Below are 19,390 nucleotides of genomic sequence, written 5' to 3' on the forward strand. Positions count from 1 at the left end.
TTTGCTGTGCAGCAGCTGACCCTGTTTGCTGTGCAGCAGCTTACCCTGTTTGCTGTGCAGCAGCTTACACTGTTTGCTGTGCAGCAGCTTACCCTGTTTGCTGTGCAGCAGCTTACTCTGTTTGCTGTGCAGCAGCTTACTCTGTTTGCTGTGCAGCAGCTTACCCTGTTTGCTGTGCAGCAGCTTACCCTGTTTGCTGTGCAGCTGCTTACCCTGTTTGCTGTGCAGCTGCTTACCCTGTTTGCTGTGCAGCAGAGGGCATCAGTGAGTTGCTCCATCAGTCTTTCCTTCTCCATTCACTTTGATGTCATTATTAGTTTATCAACAGGGCATTATCCCTCCATATTAAGGCATACATAAGATACATGTACATAAGGTACATAAGATTAACAATGGCTGTTTATCAGGTACAGTGGAAATCAACCTTTCATATTCCTATTATCCATCCATTCTTGAGTCAGAGATGTTGTGCTTATCTTTTCTCCCAGCGTCAGGAGGACATGGTTCTCTCCCGCTCTCTCTGGCTGTACCCGAGCTCTGACGTCCTTTCACTCCTTTCTTTATACCTCTTCTTCTGTTTCACTGAATCTGAAGCCCCTTCCCAGGCTGCTCCACCTTCAAGAGAAATGTTAGATCAATAGATCGATATCTATCGATAGCTAGAGAGAGGTTAGTGAGGGGTCAAGTGTGTGTTACAGTAAGTGGAAAAGCGCCTGTAAAATACTTTATTATGGTACAGAACAGCGCTCCACTCCCTCCCCCTTCCTCTCCGATACTCACCCTCTCCACAGGACTGGGAGGAGACGGAACCGGAGTGGAAGTTTGGCTCTGAGACAGAATCCTCACTGTTACACAGAGAACACAACAACAGCATTCACCACCGTCATGTTTTAACACTTTGGAAAGCTATTACTGTATACAAGGAGATATACAAATAATGTTTACAATTAAAACATGGTACTGGTGGCCATATTTACTATTTTATGTACAGCAAGCATATTATTGTGTTACACTAGTAATAAACACACACTTTTTGAAGAAAGTCCCATTGGGGACAGGCATGGCTGGCCTGTGAGAGATTGGGAGTGTGGGCGGTTGTCTGAACCCCCCAGAATTCTACAGTACACAATTATTTTATTTGTCTATCTCCTGAGCTTCTTTAGGCTGTAGGCTACAGTACACAATTATTTTATTTGTCTATATCCTGAGCTTCTTTATGATGTAGGCTACAGTACATAATTATTTTATTTCTGACAGACATCTTCCATAAGTCTTAAAAGCCTAAAATGCAGTTATCCATCCACTGCAGTAGGCATTTAGAGCTCACCTGTTAGTGCTGGCAGTGTGGTGTGTGACCGCTCTGTCTGAGGGGGTGTCACTGTGAGCCTGTGGTGGAATAATGACACACTTTTAGCTGTCTACCGAAGCCCCAGTTATCAGTGAATATGGGTTAGACTTCTATCTTTCCATTGTGTTACTGTTACTATCAATTCTGTAGTGTGTGTGTATGGGGGAACTTACAGAACGCGAGTTAGAGTGGGAGTATTTGGCCAGTATATCGGAGGGCGGTAAGGGGGCTTGTGGGGAAGGGCAGTGGGAGAAGGTGCTGTGTTTGGGAGGGAGGGGTGGAGCCAGGCGAGAGCTGGGGAACTGGTACTCTTCAGACGACATCTGCATCAGAGAGAGAGAGAGAGAGAGAGAGAGAGAGAGAGAGAGAGAGAGAGAGAGAGAGAGAGAGAGAGAGAGAGAGAGAGAGAGAGAGAGAGAGAGAGAGAGAGAGAGAGAGGGAGAGAGATGAGAGAGAGAGAGATGAGAGATAGAGAGAGAGAGAGAGAGAGAGAGAGAGAGAGAGAGAGAGAGAGAGAGAGAGAGAGAGAGAGAGAGAGAGAGAGAGAGAGAGAGAGAGAGAGAGAGAGAGAGAGAGAGAGAGAGAGAGAGAGAGAGAGAGAGAGAGAGAGAGAGAGAGAGAGAGAGAGAGAGAGAGAGAGAGAGAGAGAGAGAGAGAGAGAAGAGAGAGAGAGAGAGAGAAGAGAGAGAGAGAGAGAGAGAGAGAGAGAGAGAGGGGAGAGAGAGAGAGAGAGAGAGAAGAGAGAGAGAGAGAGAGAGAGAGAGAGAGAGAGAGAGAGAGAGAGAGAGAGTGAGAGAGAGAGAGAGAGAGAGAGAGAGAGAGAGAGAGAGAGAGAGAGAGAGAGAGAGAGAGAGAGAGAGAGAGAGAGAGAGAGAGAGAGAGAGAGCGAGAGATAGAAGTTGAAAGGAGAGTCAATGCAAGAGATAACCCCCCGAGGCAGAGACAGTAAAAGAGAATCCCACCCCCACACACAACAAAACACACCCTCTTCATATAGGCCAGGTTTTTCATGACTAGCTGTACATCCTCCAGGTCATCTTCCTCTTCCTCGCTGACAGACAGGTAAGGCTCCACCAGGATGGACTCTGTCCCTCTGATGTCACAGCGACAGTATGGGCAGGTGTGTCCATCCGACTTCTGCAACACATGGAATGATCACACCAGGTTAAACAGAATAAACATGATCTACACATCTGTACTGTCTGTTAATGTGTGGAAACTCAGGTGTCTGTGTACGTTTGTGTATATTTGTATCAAATCAATTCACATTTTATTTGTCACATACTTCGTAACAACAGGTATAGACTAACAGTGAAATAGTTCCGGGCCCTTCCCAACAATGCAGAGAGAAAAATGATTGCTATATGTCAAAAAGATCCCTGGGATGATGCAGTCATTTGGTTTTGTCAAGAGCATTCCTGAGCCGATGCATTTCCCATGCTGAAAGTACAATACCCATAATAATGTCCTTTCTGTGAGTTATTTGCATGAAGCTACACTTACAGTAAAGCAACTGGTTTAGCATATCAAATAAAGATTGAGCATTCTACCGTAGTTCACTGGTAAAAACTGGAGTATTCTGTTCAAATCGAATCTATTGTTTCTTCTTGTCCCCTGAAGTGTGACTGTGACAGTGTGTGTCAGTGTGTGAGAGTGTGTGACCCGGTGAGGAGTGGAAACTCTAAGGGTGAGTTTCCTCAGTGTGAGTGTATCATGAGGAAGATGTACGCTTCGGCTCACACAGGAAGTCCTAACCCACATGTTAGGACACGATGGCCAATAATACTGCTCTATGTGCTGCTACGTCGGTTCACCTACTGATGTGTAGTGGGCTGGCTCACTGACTGACGCACAGATGGACAGACTAGCCTACTGACAAACTGACTGACAGATTAACTGACTGACTGACTGACTAACTAACTGACTAACTAACTGACTGATTGACAGGTGGATGGGAAGACATTAACTGTCTGACCAAAAACCAATTCCATACAGTTAACCCAAATTGGTATGTTGATGATGTATATTAATACAAGAGGATGTGGCTGGGTGATGTCAGAGACAACGTGTGAGCAAACAATGTGTGGTTTGACTTTGAGGATTTTGTTGGTGATGTCGTCAATCACAGAGCAGGCATACCTGCCATCCTGTGAGGCAGGGTTGGCACAGCAGGTGTCCGCAGGGCTGGATGCGTGTGTCCTTGTCTCTCTCTGTACAGATCTTACACAGCTGGAAGGTACTACCCATCTCACAGTACATCTCATACTCGTCCTCTGTGACTTTGACCCTGCTTCTCTGTGCTGGTTCACACAGACTGGTGAGGTCTGGGTTCACATCACGTCCATCAGGGTAAAGATAGCTGCAGACAAACACAACACAGAATTACACACACATTATGTAAAACGATTACAGGCCTGTGCAAATGTTGTGTGTGAGTGTTGGTCAGCTGTTTGTTCGCCTGCACCCGCCCACAATTTTTAATAACCCATCAGCACTCTGTCATGGAAAAATTGCAAGATTATGTTTTAATGCTTTTATTGCATCAAATGGTTGTTTCATTCGACAGAACATAGTATTCTATTAACTATTTATTGTGTGTGTGCTCTACTGAGGATGGGCCTCTGGGAGATAACACTGACAGAGCAAATTTACGATGTCTTTGGGTGATAAAACCTGAAGAGCATGAGTTAACTTTTCTGCTCTATACCGTGCCAGGGAGAGATGGTTCCCGTTTGGAGTCTTAACCTTGTGACACATTCGATGTATCTGTTGTTCGTCGTGTAGGTTGAAAGGGGTGTATCTTGGCTATAAAATATCTTTGTACTTTTGTCTCGCCACTCTCAACAGATCATTAGAAATGGTGAATTGTTGACAAGTCATTGCTATTGCAAAGCTCTCATTATTAAAGATTTAGTTTAAGTATAACTCTGACTGTGTGATAAGTTTGTCTCTCCTCATTTGATAGTAAAGAAATGAACCACCACAACTCCTGTTCCCAAGTCAAAATTTTGACTACATTTGGTGTATCATTTTACTGCAAGAAATGCTTAATTCTGCAGGAGTTAATATTAAGGCTATGTGAGAGGCTATAGACGTACAGTTAGTGTTCCAAATTTAGGTTTCCATTGAACACATTTGACAGTAGGCTACATTTCCTTTGACTTGCCATGGGCCTATTTGAAGTCCCCATCTTGTGACTGTGGAATTTGTATAGAGTCTCACAATCATCACACATAAATCACATAACATCACACTGCTATCATCCTCTTTTATCACTTCACAAATCTTTCCCAAATATGACTTTTCTGGCCCTCCCTTCTCTTTAATTTCAACTCTTCATTTCACAGCTTTTCTCTAATTGAATTCAACTCTGGCATTGTCCTTTTTGCCTCCATGTATTGAAGTGAGCTTTTTCTGCCAGTTACCATAAGTATTCAGCGATTGGAGTGTACACTATTTAGCGCTCGTACAGTTAGGCCCTAAAGCTTAGGCTTATGCTCTAAAGCCATTGCCAAAAGGCCTAATATAATTCAATTAAAACCTCAAAGTTTGTGGATTTTTTAAGGTACTGTTTTCTCTTTATTGAACCGCCCCGCTACCCAGCCACCCTTCATCCACACAATAGTTAATTACCCTGAACCCACCCCACAGATATAACCACCTTTTTTTATGAGTCAACCCGCGCATCACTAGTGTGTGTGTGTCAGTGGAGGCTCCTGAGGGGAGAACGGCTCATAATAATGACCAGAACGGTGTAAATGAAATGGCATCAAACACCTGGAAGTCATGTGTTGGACGTATTTGATACAATTCCACTGATTACACTCCAGTCATGACCACAAGCCTGTCCTCCCCAATTAAGGTTCCACCAACCTCCTGTGGTGTGTCCATGTGTGTGTTTACTCACCAGCCCTCCCTGAAGCCCTGGATGAGGGCCTGGTAGAGAGGTGTATTCTGGGGGATCGTCTGTACGATGCCGCCATCACCAGTCACATGACCAATGGCCCACTGGCCCATCCGAGTGCAGCTCAGACGGAAGATGTAGCTGGACAGAGATACAGAGTTCACATAGAAACGTCTTTACTGAAGTACATACAGATTAGACCATGAAATACAGGTAACCACCAAAATAAAGGAAACACCAACATAAAGTATCTTATCAGGGCGTTGGGCCACCACGGGCCAGAACAGCTTCAATGCATCCTTGGAATAGATTCTACAAGTGTCTGGAACTCTATTGGAAGGATGCGACACCATTCTTCCATGAGAAATTCAATAATTTGGCGTTTTGTGGATGGTGGTTGAAAACGGTGCCTCAGGCGCTGCTCCAGTGTTCAATTAGGTTGAGATCTGGTGACTGAGACGGCCATGGCATATGGTTTACATTGTTTTCATGCTCATCAAACCATTCAGTGACCTCTCATGCCCAGTTGGTGTCATCTTATGGGGGCATAGCCATAGTAGCCAAAATAATGCCTGCCCAGCATTTTTGTACATGACCCTTAGCATAATGGGATGCCAATTGCTTAATTAGCTCAGAAACCACACCTGTGTGGAAGCACCTTCTTTCATTATACTTTGTACACTTTGTGCTCATTTCCTCAAGTGTTTCCATTATTTTGGCAGTTACTTCTACTTATCGAGGTATCATTCTTTACTATCACTATAATTATAATGACAGAGTGTCCCATTAAAAGTAATCATTGCAGATATTGTTGTAGGGTATGGTACATCTCCTCTCCTTTCTCCTGAGTCCTTCCTATCCCGCAGTTCCTTCCCTTCATCTACTCTCTCTCGCCACACCCCAACCCATCCACCTCCAAACAATCTCTCCTGTCCTCACCTCCCGGGCTGGTGCAGGTAGTTTTGGAGGCGGGCTTTGACCTGGTCGTAGGTGAGGAAGGCCATGTAGCCAGGGTGGGTCACTGCCAACTGGTTCCAGTTCCTCAGAAGAGACCTCCAGGGCTGACAGGAGAGGGGAGGACATATTTACTATCAGTTGAAATATGTGTTATTTCTTTCCACTTTGGAATGTTTTGGCTTTCTTTAGACAGTGGGAGAGAAAGAATGGGATAGACGTCTTGGAAAGTGACAGAATGCATGTTCACTGAACATGATGTGAGGTGTCTAAGTAACCAGGATATAGGGCTACTTAGAACAGGGCTAACATATATGGATCACATGTACCTGGAATAGCCTGGTGAAGATGTCAAACTCGAACACTGAGATGTGGTCGTTACAGGTGAGATCTACAGTTGACTTTAGAGCCATGGACTCCATCCCCTCTTCAAAGCCATGGACCCTACGGAGATGCTGCTTAAAACTGCACCACTGCACAATACACCTAGGAGAAAGAATGAGAGGAGGGGAGGAGAGGGAGAGAGGGGTGTGAGATAAAGGAAGAAGGAAAATGAGAGAGAGAATAAGTGTGAAAGTGAGAGGAGTGAAAACGCAAGTGGAGGAGCAGAATACTTTTCACAAGACTAGAAAAAAACTGCCTACACAACCGGTCAAAAGTTTTAGAACACCTACTCACTCAAGGGTTTTTCTTCATTTTTACTATTTTCTACATTGTAGAATAACAGTGAAGACATATAACAATGAAATAACACATGGAATCATGGGGTAAACAAAAAATATTTTGATTCTTCAAATAGCCACTGTTTGCCTTGATGACATCTTTGCACACTCTTGGTATTCTCTCAATCAGCTTCATGAGGTAGTCACCTGGAATGCATTTCAATGAACTGGTGTGCCTTCTTAAAAGTTGATTTGTGGAATTTCTTTCCTGCTTAATGTGTTTGAACCAATCAGTTGTGTTGTGACAAGGTAGGGGTGGTATACAGAAGATAGCCCTATTTGGTAAGGACCAAGTCCATATTATGGCAAGAACAGCTCAAATAAGCAAAGAGAAAGGACAGTCCATCATTACTTTAAGACATGAAGGTCAGTCAATACGTAAAATTTCAAAAACTTTGAAAGTTTCTTCAAGTGCTGTTGCAAAACCCATCAAGCGCTATGATGAAACTGGCTCTCTTGAGGACCGCCACAGGAATGGAAGACCCAGAGTTACCTCTGGATAAGTTCATTAGAGTTACCAGCCTCAGAAATTGCAGCCCAAATAAATGCTTCACAGAGTTCAAGTAACAAACACATCTCGACATCAACTGTTCAGGGGAGACTGTGTGAATCAGGCCTTCATGGTGGAATTGCTGCAAAGAAATCACTACTAAAGGACACCAATAATAAGAAGAGACTTGCTTGGGCCAAGAAACATGAGAAATGGACATTAGACTGGTGGAAATGTGTCCTTCTCCTTTGGAGATTTTTGGTTCCAACCTGCCATCTCTTTGTGAGACGCAATGCGGGTGAACGGATGATCTCTGCATGTGTATTTCCCACTGTAAAGCATGGAGGAGAAGGTGTTGTGATGTGTGGGTGCTTTGCTAGTGACAGTGTCTGTGATTTATTTGGAATTCAAGGCACACTTAACTAGCATGGCTCCCACAGCATTCTGCAGCGATACGCCATCCCATCTGGTTTGGGCTTAGTGGGACTATAATTTGTTTTTCAACAGGACAATGACCCAAAACACACCTCCAGGCTGTGTAAGGGCTATTTGACCAAGAAGGAGATGGAGGGCTGCATCAGATGACCTGGCCTCCACAATCCCCCAACCTCAACCAAATTGAGATGGTTTGGGATGAGTCGGACCGCAGAGTGAAGGAAAAGCAGCCAACAAGTGCTCAGCATATGTGGGAACTCCTTCAAGACTGTTGAAAAAGCATTCCAGGTGAAGCTGGTTGAGAGAATGTCAAGAGTGTGCAAAACTCTCATCAGGGCAAAGGGTGGTTATTTGAAGTATCTCAAATATAAAATATATTTTGATTTGTTTAACACTTTTTTGGTTCCTACATGATTCCATATGTGTTATTTCATAGTTTTGATGTCTTCACTATTATTCTACAATGTAGAAAATAGTCAAAATAAAGAAGAATCCTTGAATGAGTAGGTGAACAAAAACTTTTGACCAGTAGTGTATATACAAATATACTGTTCCTATTTGTGGAATGTTCTGTCAAGCCTACATCCCTTATTCCATTCTAGTTCCACTGTTACCCCACCCAACACTCACTTGTTTCCAAATGCTCGCCTCCAGAACTCTCCGGCCTCTGTCTTAGTCAGCCTAAAGGTGTCGCCTTGAAAGCTTCCCTCGGGAAACATGGCCCTTAGCTCCCAGAGCATGTGACTGAAGAGCAGGGACAGCTTGGTCAAGTTTCTCCTGTGAATAACAGAAAATAACATGAAGCTATTCTGAGCTTTTTACAATGTATCAACTAGGGTGATAAGGGTAGGCTTTCTGGTCCATAGCTTCAAATGCAACAGTGGCAGCTAGAATTAAAATAAACTTTAGATCTCATAGACATAATGGGTATTGTACCCTCTAACAAGCAGTAATGTATCCCTCTCTTTCTCTCTCTCTCAGTTCAATTCAATTTAATGGGCTTTATTGGCATGGGAAACATATGTTAACATTGCCAAAGCAAGTGAAATAGGTAATAAACAAAAGTGAAATGAACCATAACAAATTAATAGGAAACATTACACTCACAAAAGGTCCAAACGAATAGAAACATTTCAAATGTCATATTATGTCTATATACAGTGTTGTAACGATGTACAAATAGTTAAAGTACAAAAGGGAAAAGAAATAAACAGACATGTAGGTTTTATTTACAATGGTGTTTGTTCTTCACTGGTTGCCCTTTTCTTGTGGCAACAGGTCACAAATCTTGCTGCTGTGATGGCACACTGTGGTATTTCACCCAACAGATATGGGAGTTTATCAAAATTGGATTTGTTTTTGAATTCTTTGTGGGTCTGTGTAATCTGAGGGAAAATGTGTCTCTAATATGGTCATAATATGGCAGGAGGTTAGGAAGTGCAGCTCAGTTTCCACCTCATTTTGTGGGCAGTGAGCACATAGCCTGTCTTCTCTTGAGAGCCATGTCTGCCTTAGGTGGCCTTTCTCAATAGCAAGGCCATGTTCACTGAGTCTGATTTCCTTAATTGCGGGTCAGTCACAGTAGTCAGGTATTCTGCCACTGTGTACTCTCTGTTTAGGGCCAAATAGCATTCTAGTTTGCTCAGTTTTTTGGTAAATTATTTTCAAACTGTCAAGTAATTATCTTTTTGTTTTCTCATGGGTCTAATTGTGTTGCTGTCCTGGGCTCTGTGGGATCTGTTTGTGTTTGTGAACAGAGCCCCAGGACCAGCTTGCTTAGGGAGCTCTTCTCCGGGTTCATTTCTCTGTAGGTGATGGCTTTGTTGTGGAAGGTTTAGGAACCGCTTCCTTTTAGGTGGTTGCAGAATTGAACGTCTCTTTTCTGGATTTTGATCATTAGCGGGTATCGGCCTATTTCATGCCTTATTTGGTGTTTTACTTTGTACACTGGTGACATTTTTGCAGAATTCTGAATGCAGAGTCTCAATTTGGTGATTGTCCCATTTTGTGAATTCTTGGTTGGTTGCACTGAACAAGTATTTTTAGCCAGATCCTAATTGGTATGTCAAATTTTATGTTCCTTTTGGTGGCATAGAAGGCCCTTCTTGCCTTGTCTCTCAGATCGTTCACAGCTTTGTGGAAGTTACCTGTGGCGCTGATGTTTAGGCTGAGGTATGTATAGTTGCCTGTGGCGCTGATGTTTAGGCTGAGGTATGTATAGTTGCCAGTGGCGCTGATGTTTAGGCTGAGGTATGTATTGTTTTTTTGTGTGCTGTAGGGCAACAATGTCTAGATGGAATTTGTATTTGTGGTCCTGACAACTGGACCTTTTTTGGAACACCATTACTTTTGTCTTACTGAGATTTACTGTCAGGGCCCAGGTCTAAAACAAGGACATTTCTAAGTGACCTCAAACTTTTGAACGGTAGTGTATATGTTTTGCTGTTTGTTCTTTGTTATAGAGCCAAAAAGATTGGAGAAGTGGTTCATCCATACATCTTCATTTTGGATAGATAACTCTTTGTGTTGTTGTTTGTTCAGAGTTTTCCAATTTTCCCAGAAGTGGTTAGTTTCTATGGATTCTTCAATTACTTTGAGCTGATTTCTGACTTGGCTGTTCCTTCTTTCTCCGAAGCGTATTTCTGTATTGCTCTCTCTCTCTCTCTCTCTCTCTCTCTCTCGCGCTATGTCACACACACACACAGGTACACTCATGCTTGTACAAACAGGATGTCACAGTCTAGCTCTTCCTGTCCTTGTTCGTTTTGTGCCGCAGAAACATAATTTTCCGTTAGCAACTTGACCAACCAACAAGACACTCAAAAGTTACTGAGTGGTTCTTCTCTTGTGTGTCTTTTATCAGCCTGCCAGGGACAGGAAAGATCCGGCCACAAACCTCTTACTGTGTGTTCCACTCATCGTCTCAACCATTCTCTCATCTCTCTGGCTGTACGCGCAGTTGAGAGCAGGACTGAAGTTTCCATCCTTACCTAACCTGGTTGACCATGTTCATTTCTTAATTTCTACCACACTCATTCACTACATCCTGTCTACAGTTGAGCTCAATGGTGTGTGTAAAGCATAGCAACTTCTTATTTGAGAAAAAGAGCTTGCATGGCATTGATACTGTACGCGTGATAGTACTATGTGCCTGCCACTCACTGAAGACCAACAAGGCAACAGTACATGTGGCATAGTTACCAGTTTTTGCAATAGACTATTATCACTAATGTAATATACAATATCTACCTTATAGGTGTTACTTATTGCTGCAACAACCGTGGTTAATTTCAATTGTACCTGCAGGGACCCTGCCATTGAATTTAGCTTTAAAGCAAACTACGACATTTTACCCAGGCGTGGGCCGTGTGTAAAAACGTATAAGAACAGAGAAACTTCTATTTTTGTTTCTGTGTTGCTTTCCATGAACAGAGAAGGGTTTGAAGGAGAGTGTGGGCGAGTAGGTGTCAATGTTTGTTTCATTGTGTGTGGGTGTTATTAATATAAACTAAAAATAATCTGCCTCTCTCAGTTGTTAATTTACATTTTTGTTATGACAAGGCATAATGCAAATTGATGTGATTTCATGATACACACATTCTGTAGATTCAGAGAGCAAAATACGGACGACAAGGAGCGAACGGAATAACAGTTATGTTAAGACTTGCCAGTCCTGCTGTACTGCACTGCACTGAACATGCATCTGTAGCCAAGCCCTGCTCTTCTTACCATTAGTGAGATTCAGCATTTTGGAAAAATTACACATAGCTCATAGCTTGTTCTTGACTTCACAGATAATAAAGACTTTTTTGTATTATTGTAAAAATGTGTTTAGTGGTAGATATATAATTGAGAAATGTTTGTTTAATTTTGTACTTTGAGTAATTAACAAATGTAAGAAACAATATTTAAAAAACAAAAAATGTGTGAAGAAGATACAATATTTACGTAATGTTGTTCATGATTGTTTTTAAAACACCACCCTGAAAGGTCTCAGAGAACCACACTGCCTTTCTCCTTGGCCCGTATATCCCAGAGAGTTGTTGCGATCACCCAGTTTCACCCAGTTACCATTAGCATGATAAAGCCTCAGGTCCACTCCATTGTCTCTCTGAGACATTAGTAGTCTCAACGGAACAGAGGTTTGGTTCCAAACATTTAGATACACTCAGACACATACATTACCAAAATACCCACCTTAAAAACGGCACAACTACCAAATAACTAAATGTATCTGCAGTAGCACGACCCTAAATGCCATATTGATTCTGTGTTTCTGTTTTAAGACAGCCGACTTGAGGGAACTGGGAATGTTCATCTTCGTCTCGCTGGTACTGTAACTGGATAATAATGGAGCTCAGGTCTATTTGTGTCATTGTGGTTCTGCTCTGTCTCTGGCTGTGCTCCAAAAGTCACTCAGTGTACATAACAAGTCTAATGCCAATCAAGTCCTTATGAATTTGCAAATCTAATACCATGCATTTTCATTTTCCTAGTTGGCCTTAGTTACTTAAGAATTTATTTGAATATTGGGCATTGAGAATATTGGCGGAAAGTCTGTGTCATGGTGCTGGTGGAGTCAGATATCTCGGACACGTGCCCTGCCCTTGACCCCACAGCTGATTTATTTGTCTTAGTAAAGGTCAACCCAGAACGGAAATGTTTTCAGGTGAAAAAGTCACCATCCTAAAAAGTCAATATACTCTAAATCAATGGTATCCTTAGGGTTCAATTTATGGTATAGTACAATAGTCTTGTAGCCTACAGATGCATAATGTTTTTTGAGTAGTAATTGTTTCGCTTCTGTGGATATGAAAAGTATTCATGTTTATTCATGCTAGATGAAAAGTGAATGAGGAGAGCAAAAACCATGTCAACAATGTGCAGTGTAGGGGAGTAGGGAACTCCATGTAGTTCAACTAGTAATTCAACGACATTTAGCAGTAGCTTGGTGGTAGTTGAACTCAATTAAAATATTGGTAGTGTTTTTAGTAATGAATTACTTTTTTGTAACGTTGTGATGTAGCTAACTATTGTGACTAGACACTTTTTATTAGGATTTTTTTTATTATATATATATATATATATACAGTGCCTTGCGAAACTATTCGCCCCCCTTGAACTTTGCGACCTTTTGCCACATTTCAGGCGTCAAACATAAAGATATAAAACTGTATTTTTTTGTGAAGAATCAACAACAAGTGGGATGCAATCATGAAGTGGAACGACATTTATTGGATATTTCAAACTTTTTTAACTAATCAAAAACTGAAAAATTGGCCGTGCAAAATGATTCAGCCCCCTTAAGTTAATACTTTGTAGCGCCACCTTTTGCTGCTATTACAGCTGTAAGTCGCTTGGGGTATGTCTCTATCAGTTTTGCACATCGAGAGACTGAAATGTTTTCCCATTCCTCCTTGCAAAACAGCTCGAGCTCAGTGAGGTTGGATGGAGAGCATTTGTGAACAGCAGTTTTCAGTTCTTTCCACAGATTCTCGATTGGATTCAGGTCTGGACTTTGACTTGGCCAATCTAACACCTGGATATGTTTATTTTTGAACCATTCCATTGTAGATTTTGCTTTATGTTTTGGATCATTGTCTTGTTGGAAGACAAATCTCCGTCCCAGTCTCTGGTCTTTTGCAGACTCCATCAGGTTTTCTTCCAGAATGGTCCTGTATTTGGCTCCATCCATCTTCCCCTCAATTTTAACCATCTTCCCTGTCCCTGCTGAAGAAAAGCAGGCCCAAACCATGTTTGACAGTGGGTATGGTGTGGTCAGGGTGATGAGCTGTGTTGCTTTTACGCCAAACATAACGTTTTGCATTGTTGCCAAAAAGTTCAATTTTGGTTTCATCTGACCAGAGCACCTTCTTCCACATGTTTGGTGTGTCTCCCAGGTGGCTTGTGGCAAACTTTAAACGATACTTTTTATGGATATCTTTAAGAAATGGCTTTGTTCTTGCCACTCTTCCATAAAGGCCAGATTTGTGCAATATACGACTGATTGTTGTCCTATGGACAGAGTCTCCCACCTCAGCTGTAGATCTCTGCAGTTCATCCAGAGTGATCATGGGCCTCTTGGCTGCATCTCTGATCAGTCTTCTCCTTGTATGAGCTGACAGTTTAGAGGGACGGCCAGGTCTTGGTAGATTTGCAGTGGTCTGATACTCCTTCCATTTCAATATTATCGCTTGCACAGTGCTCCTTGGGATGTTTAAAGCTTGGGAAATCTTTTTGTATCCAAATCCGGCTTTAAACTTCTTCACAACAGTATCTCGGACCTGCCTGGTGTGTTCCTTGTTCTTCATGATGCTCTCTGCGCTTTTAACGGACCTCTGAGACTATCACAGTGCAGGTGCATTTATACCGAGACTTGATTACACACAGGTGGATTGTATTTATCATAATTAGTCATTTAGGTCAACATTGGATCATTCAGAGATCCTCACTGAACTTCTGGAGAGAGTTTGCTGCACTGAAAGTAAAGGGGCTGAATAATTTTGCACGCCCAATTTTTCAGTTTTTGATTTGTTAAAAAAGTTTGAAATATCTAGTAAATGTAATTCCACTTCATGATTGTGTCCCACTTGTTGTTGATTCTTCACAAAAAAATACAGTTTTATATCTTTATGTTTGAAGCCTGAAATGTGGCAAAAGGTCGCAAAGTTCAAGGGGGCCGAATACTTTCGCAAGGCACTGTATATATATAGGTGTAGCAGACAGTCATTTCCTTCCTTTTTTGGCATTAGACCTGCCTAATTCCCACTTGAAACATAGTTTTGTGTTTAGTAGCCGTAATATCAAATTCTGTTAACATATGACCCCAAAGTGATCTTGTCTTGCAATTTGTAGTCTATGACATTTCAGAATTAAATATTAGAATTGTACACTGAGTGTTTAAAACATTTAGCTCTGAACAGGTGAATCCAGGTGAAAGCTATGATCCCTTATTGATGTCACCTGTTAAATCCACTTCAGTCAGTGTAGAGGAAGGGGATGAGACAGGTTAAAGAAGTATTTTTAAGCCTTGAGACAATTGAGACATGGATTGTGTATGTGTGCCATTCAAAGGGTGAATGGGCAAGACAAAAGAGTTTAGTGTTTTTGAACGGGGTATGGTAGTAGGTGCCAGGCGCACCGCTTTGAGTGTGTCAAGAACTGCAACGCTGCTGACATTTTCATGCTCAACAGTTTCCAATGTGTATCAAAAATGGTCCACCACCCAAAAGACATCCAACCAACTTGTCACAACTGTAGGAATCATTGGAGTCAATATGGGCCAGCATCCTATGGAAAGCTTTCGACACCCTGTAGAGTCCATGCCCCAAAGAATTGAGGCTGTTCTGAGGAACACCTTCCTTCAATAAGGTGTTCCTAATGTTTTGTACACTGTGTCTATATTGGGAAATATTTCATAGTTTAGAATTGCTAGACAAATTTCTCTGTATGGGCTAAAAGTCTTGTTTTGTCCTGACACAGTATGGTCATCTGGCATTGCCAAAAGAGCTTGGCAGGCTTTATATAAAAGTATTGTGGAGTGTGTTTAAGATTTTTGTTTGGGGTTACAGACTATCCTACAGTGAGTGGAAAAAGTATTTGATCCCCTGCTGATTTTGTACGTTTGCCCACTGACAAAGAAATGAACCGTCTATAATTTTAATGGTAGGTTTATTTGAACAGTGAGATACAGATAAACAACAAAAAAATAGAAAAATGCATGTCAAAAATGTTATAAATTGATTTGCATTTTAATGGGGGAAATATGTATTTTACCCCCTCTCAATCAGAAAGATTTCTGGCTCCCAGGTGTCTTTTATACAGGTAACGAGCTGAGATTAGGGGCACGCTCTTAAAGGGAGTGCTCCTAACCTCAGTTTGTTACCTGTATAAAAGACACATGTACACAGAAGCAATCAATAAATCAGATTCCAAACTCTCCACCATGGCCAAGACCAAAGAGCTCTCCAAGGATGTCAGGGACAAGATTGCAGACCAACACAAGGCTGGATTGGGCTACAAGACCATCGCCAAGCAGCTTGGTGAGAAGGTGACAACAGTTGGTGCGATTATTCGCAAATGGAAGAAACACAAAAGAACTGTCAATCTCCCTCGGCCTGGGGCTCCATGCAAGATCTCACCTCGTGGAGTTGCAATGATCATGAGAACGGCGAGAAATCAGCCCAGAACTACATGGGAGGATCTTGTCAATGATCTCAAGGCAGCGGAGACCATAGTCACCAAGAAAACAATTGGTAACACACTACGCCATGAAGGACAGAAATCCTGCAGCGCCCGCAAGGTCCCCCTGCTCAAGAAAGCACATATAGATTCTCGTCTGAAGTTTGCTGAACATCTGAATGAATCAGAGGACAACTGGGTGAAAGTGTTGTATTCAGATGAGACCAATATGGAGCTCTTTGGCATCAACTCAACTGTTTGGAGGAGGAGGAATGCTGCCTATGACCCCAAGAACACCATCCCCACTGTCAAACATGGAGGTGGAAACATTATGGTTTGGGGGTGTTTTTCTGCTAAGGGGACAGGACAACTTCACCACATCAAAGGAACGATGGACGGGGCCATGTACCGTCAAATCTTGGGTGAGAACATCCTTCCCTCAGCCAGGGCATTGAAAATGGGTCGTGGATGGGTATTCCAGCATGACAATGACCCAAAACACATGGCCAAATCAACAAAGGAGTAGCTCAAGAAGAAGCACATTATGGTCCTGGAATGGCCTAGCCAGTCTCCAGACCTTAATCCCATAGAAAATCTGTGGAGGGAGCTGAAGGTTCGAGTTGCCAAACGTCAGCCTCAAAACCTTAATGACTTGGAGAAGATCTGCAAAGAGGAGTGGGACGAAATCCCTCCTGAGATGTGTGCAAACCTGGTTGCCAACTACAAGAAACGTCTGACCTCTGTGATTGCCAACAAGGGTTTTGCCACCAAGTACTAAGTCATGTTTTGCAGACGGGTCAAATACTTATTTCCCTCATTAAAATGCAAATCAATTTATAAAAATTTTTGACATGCGTTTTCTGTATTTTTTTGTTTGTTATTCTGTCTCTCACTGTTCAAATAAACCTACCATTAAAATGGTAGACTGGTCATTTCTTTGTCAGTGGGCAAACGTACAAAATCAGCAGGGGAACAAATACTTTTTTCCCTCACTGTATATAGTCATTTACTTGCGATTATCACTGACAAATCTAATAAACATTAAAACAAAAATGGTTCTCAGGCTTGGCAATAGGGTAATTTTGTTATCTAGCACAGGCCTATCTGGTAGTCACATCATTGTGGCGAGCATCATGTCTCTCAGCCTGGACTGAAATCTCCCCCTGGCTCCTCACATGGAACGAATGTATGCAGCCTGTCTGCTAGACTATACACTACAGACAGGATATCACTGTAAACTTGGGCCAGCATCCCTTTGAAACGCTTTCGACCCCTTGTAGAGTCCATTACCCAACGAATTGAGGCTGTTCTGAGGGAAAAGGGGGTGCAAGTTAACATTTGGAAAGTGTTCCTAATGTTTTATACACTGTAGTAAACTATATTTTCTTAAGGGTAGCTTTAGTGTTGCTCAACTTCTTTCAGTGTAAAGTAATCAGTAGCTTGGTAAACTCTATTCTTAGAGAAGCTTCCCCAACACTGACAAAGCGTATGGTAATTGGATGAAGCTCTAAATCCTAACTGGAGACACATGCAGGTAACTTTTTGAGCCGTTTGAGTTTTTACAAAGATATCGTTCAGAACCAAATATATCAAGTTATGTCCCGACCCTTGTTGTTCTCTCTCACCTGTAGCTGGACATCTCCTCGAACATCTTATCGCGCCCCTCTTTAAACAGCAGCACGGCCCGGTTAGTCTTATCCAGCAGGTGTCTTGCATGGATCCTCAGGTACTCCCCCTCATCCCCCCGGGGGGCCTGCCCCCCAGCAGCAGGCCCCCTGTACGGCTCCCACACCTGGGTGAGCAGCGTGGCTGTCTCTGAGACCACCTCGGGGAGGTACGGGGGGCTGTTCCTCAGGCCCAGCCTGGGGTTGGTACACAGCCGATGCAGCTTCTCCAGCCTCTTCAGGGCCTTGTCCACCTGCCGCCGGTCAGAGGCACTGGGCGGCTGGGAGGTGGATGTCAGGCTCCGGTCAGAGGCACTGGGCGGCTGGGAGGTGGATGTCAGGCTCCGGTCAGAGGCACTGGGCGGCTGGGAGGTGGATGTCAGGCTCCGGTCAGAGGCACTGGGCGGCTGGGAGGTGGATGTCAGGCTCCGGTCAGAGGCACTGGGCGGCTGGGAGGTGGATGTCAGGCTCCGGTCAGATCTTAGCCCGTTCCCTCCCGTGGCCATTGTCCTGAGGAGGGATTCCTGGTTGTGGTGTGTTAGTCCGAGTGGGATCAGTTCAGCGCAGCCTGACGGTTTGTGTCTGGCAGCCCTATCTATGACAGTTGAATGAGGGAGTGGTCTAGATGTCTGGCATGTATGGCATGGACGGTTTAGTAAATGTTGTCATTGTATCTTTATGGTTGACAGCTTTGGTTGAAAAGAGCAAACTTTATGCAATATATCTTCACCAGTGTTCCTCAGTAATCCAAAGAATAATCCAATGAAATCAGGTAACCCAGATAGGGGCAGAGCGCCAGAATATACCATAGTCCAACAGGAATGGAGACAGCTGCTGTGGTTTAGAAAGAGTGGAGGGGAAACATCTTGTCCAGAAAAGCGCAAACAAATAATCTCTCAAAACTGTTTACAAACAATCTCTCAAAAATGTTTGTTTTCAAGCCTACATTTATCAAGTCCTCAATTCATAAATCCTCAATTTCTTTGGTCAGTTTTCCAGAAGTAGCCAAGATTTTTTAGGAACAGTCTCTTTCCAGTTCATTTTGTAAAGAGTAAGTGTAAAGAGGAAACTCTGAAAGAGAGAGAGAGCAAGGGAGGGCAGAACAAGACAGACAAATAACCACTCACCCTTCCTAAACAATTTCAACACCTCTCCTGCCCTGTTCTCTCCACCCCTTCTTAGGCAACATTTTACACTCTCATGCCCAGGCACTATCTCTCCCCCCAAGTGATGTAACGCTCTCTGATTTCATCTACAACATACAAATGGTGTCTCAGATATAGACCCCAGGCTCTCTTTGCAGCACAACGGAAACATTTTTTATGTCTCAGTCTGACTCTGGCTGGTCCCTCTCTCTCTCTGTCTATCTCTCTCTCTCTCTCTCTCTGTCTCTCTCTCTCTCGTGTCACTTTCTCATGCTCTCGCTTCTCTCTTTCTTTGATGTTCTTCCGGGTTTGCAGCCAGATGAACAGGTTTGTTGTCTTTGTGTGTGAAGGTGGAGTGAGGCTGAGATAAGTTTGGGCTTAGAGGTAATAGATTACTAAGAAAGTATGGGGGAAGAGGAGACGGGAGAGTGTGTCGTGTAGAGGGTGGTAAGAAAGAGAGAGTAGAGTAGAGAGAGAAGAGAAAAAGAGAGTATAGAAAGTTGAGAGGGAGAGAGTAGTGGAAACTTATAGTGATTAGCTGTCACAA

The 19,390-nt window shown here is 42.9% G+C and overlaps 1 protein-coding gene across 1 annotated transcript; it reads right to left on the minus strand.

Annotated features, from left to right (window-relative positions):
* Positions 1–256: 256 nt before the first annotated feature.
* Positions 257–19,093, minus strand: LOC135521971 (E3 ubiquitin-protein ligase CBL-like). The gene is made up of 11 exons (XM_064947815.1): positions 17,660–19,093; positions 8,484–8,630; positions 6,536–6,692; positions 6,192–6,313; positions 5,256–5,393; positions 3,488–3,707; positions 2,333–2,485; positions 1,522–1,671; positions 1,328–1,386; positions 781–845; positions 257–615 (listed from the first exon to the last, which is right to left on the minus strand). The coding sequence occupies exons 1-11, from the start codon at positions 18,202–18,204 to the stop codon at positions 491–493; spliced, it is 1,881 nt and encodes a 626-aa protein (XP_064803887.1). The 5' UTR covers positions 18,205–19,093; the 3' UTR covers positions 257–490.
* Between the last annotated feature and the right edge of the window lie 297 nt (positions 19,094–19,390).

Source organism: Oncorhynchus masou, chromosome 30 (genome assembly GCF_036934945.1).
Source record: "Oncorhynchus masou masou isolate Uvic2021 chromosome 30, UVic_Omas_1.1, whole genome shotgun sequence".
Classification (NCBI taxonomy): Eukaryota; Metazoa; Chordata; class Actinopteri; order Salmoniformes; family Salmonidae; genus Oncorhynchus; species Oncorhynchus masou.

Bases quoted from the DNA above. Each gene is read 5' to 3' on its own strand.
- LOC135521971 (XM_064947815.1), bottom strand. From the start codon at position 18,204: ATGGCCACGGGAGGGAACGGGCTAAGATCTGACCGGAGCCTGACATCC. The intron at 5,394-6,191 runs GTGAGGACAGGA...ATCTCTGTCCAG, and splicing joins TACCTGCACCAGCCCGGGAG to CTACATCTTCCGTCTGAGCT. The intron at 2,486-3,487 runs GTATGCCTGCTC...CATGTGTTGCAG, and splicing joins CCTGCCTCACAGGATGGCAG to AAGTCGGATGGACACACCTG.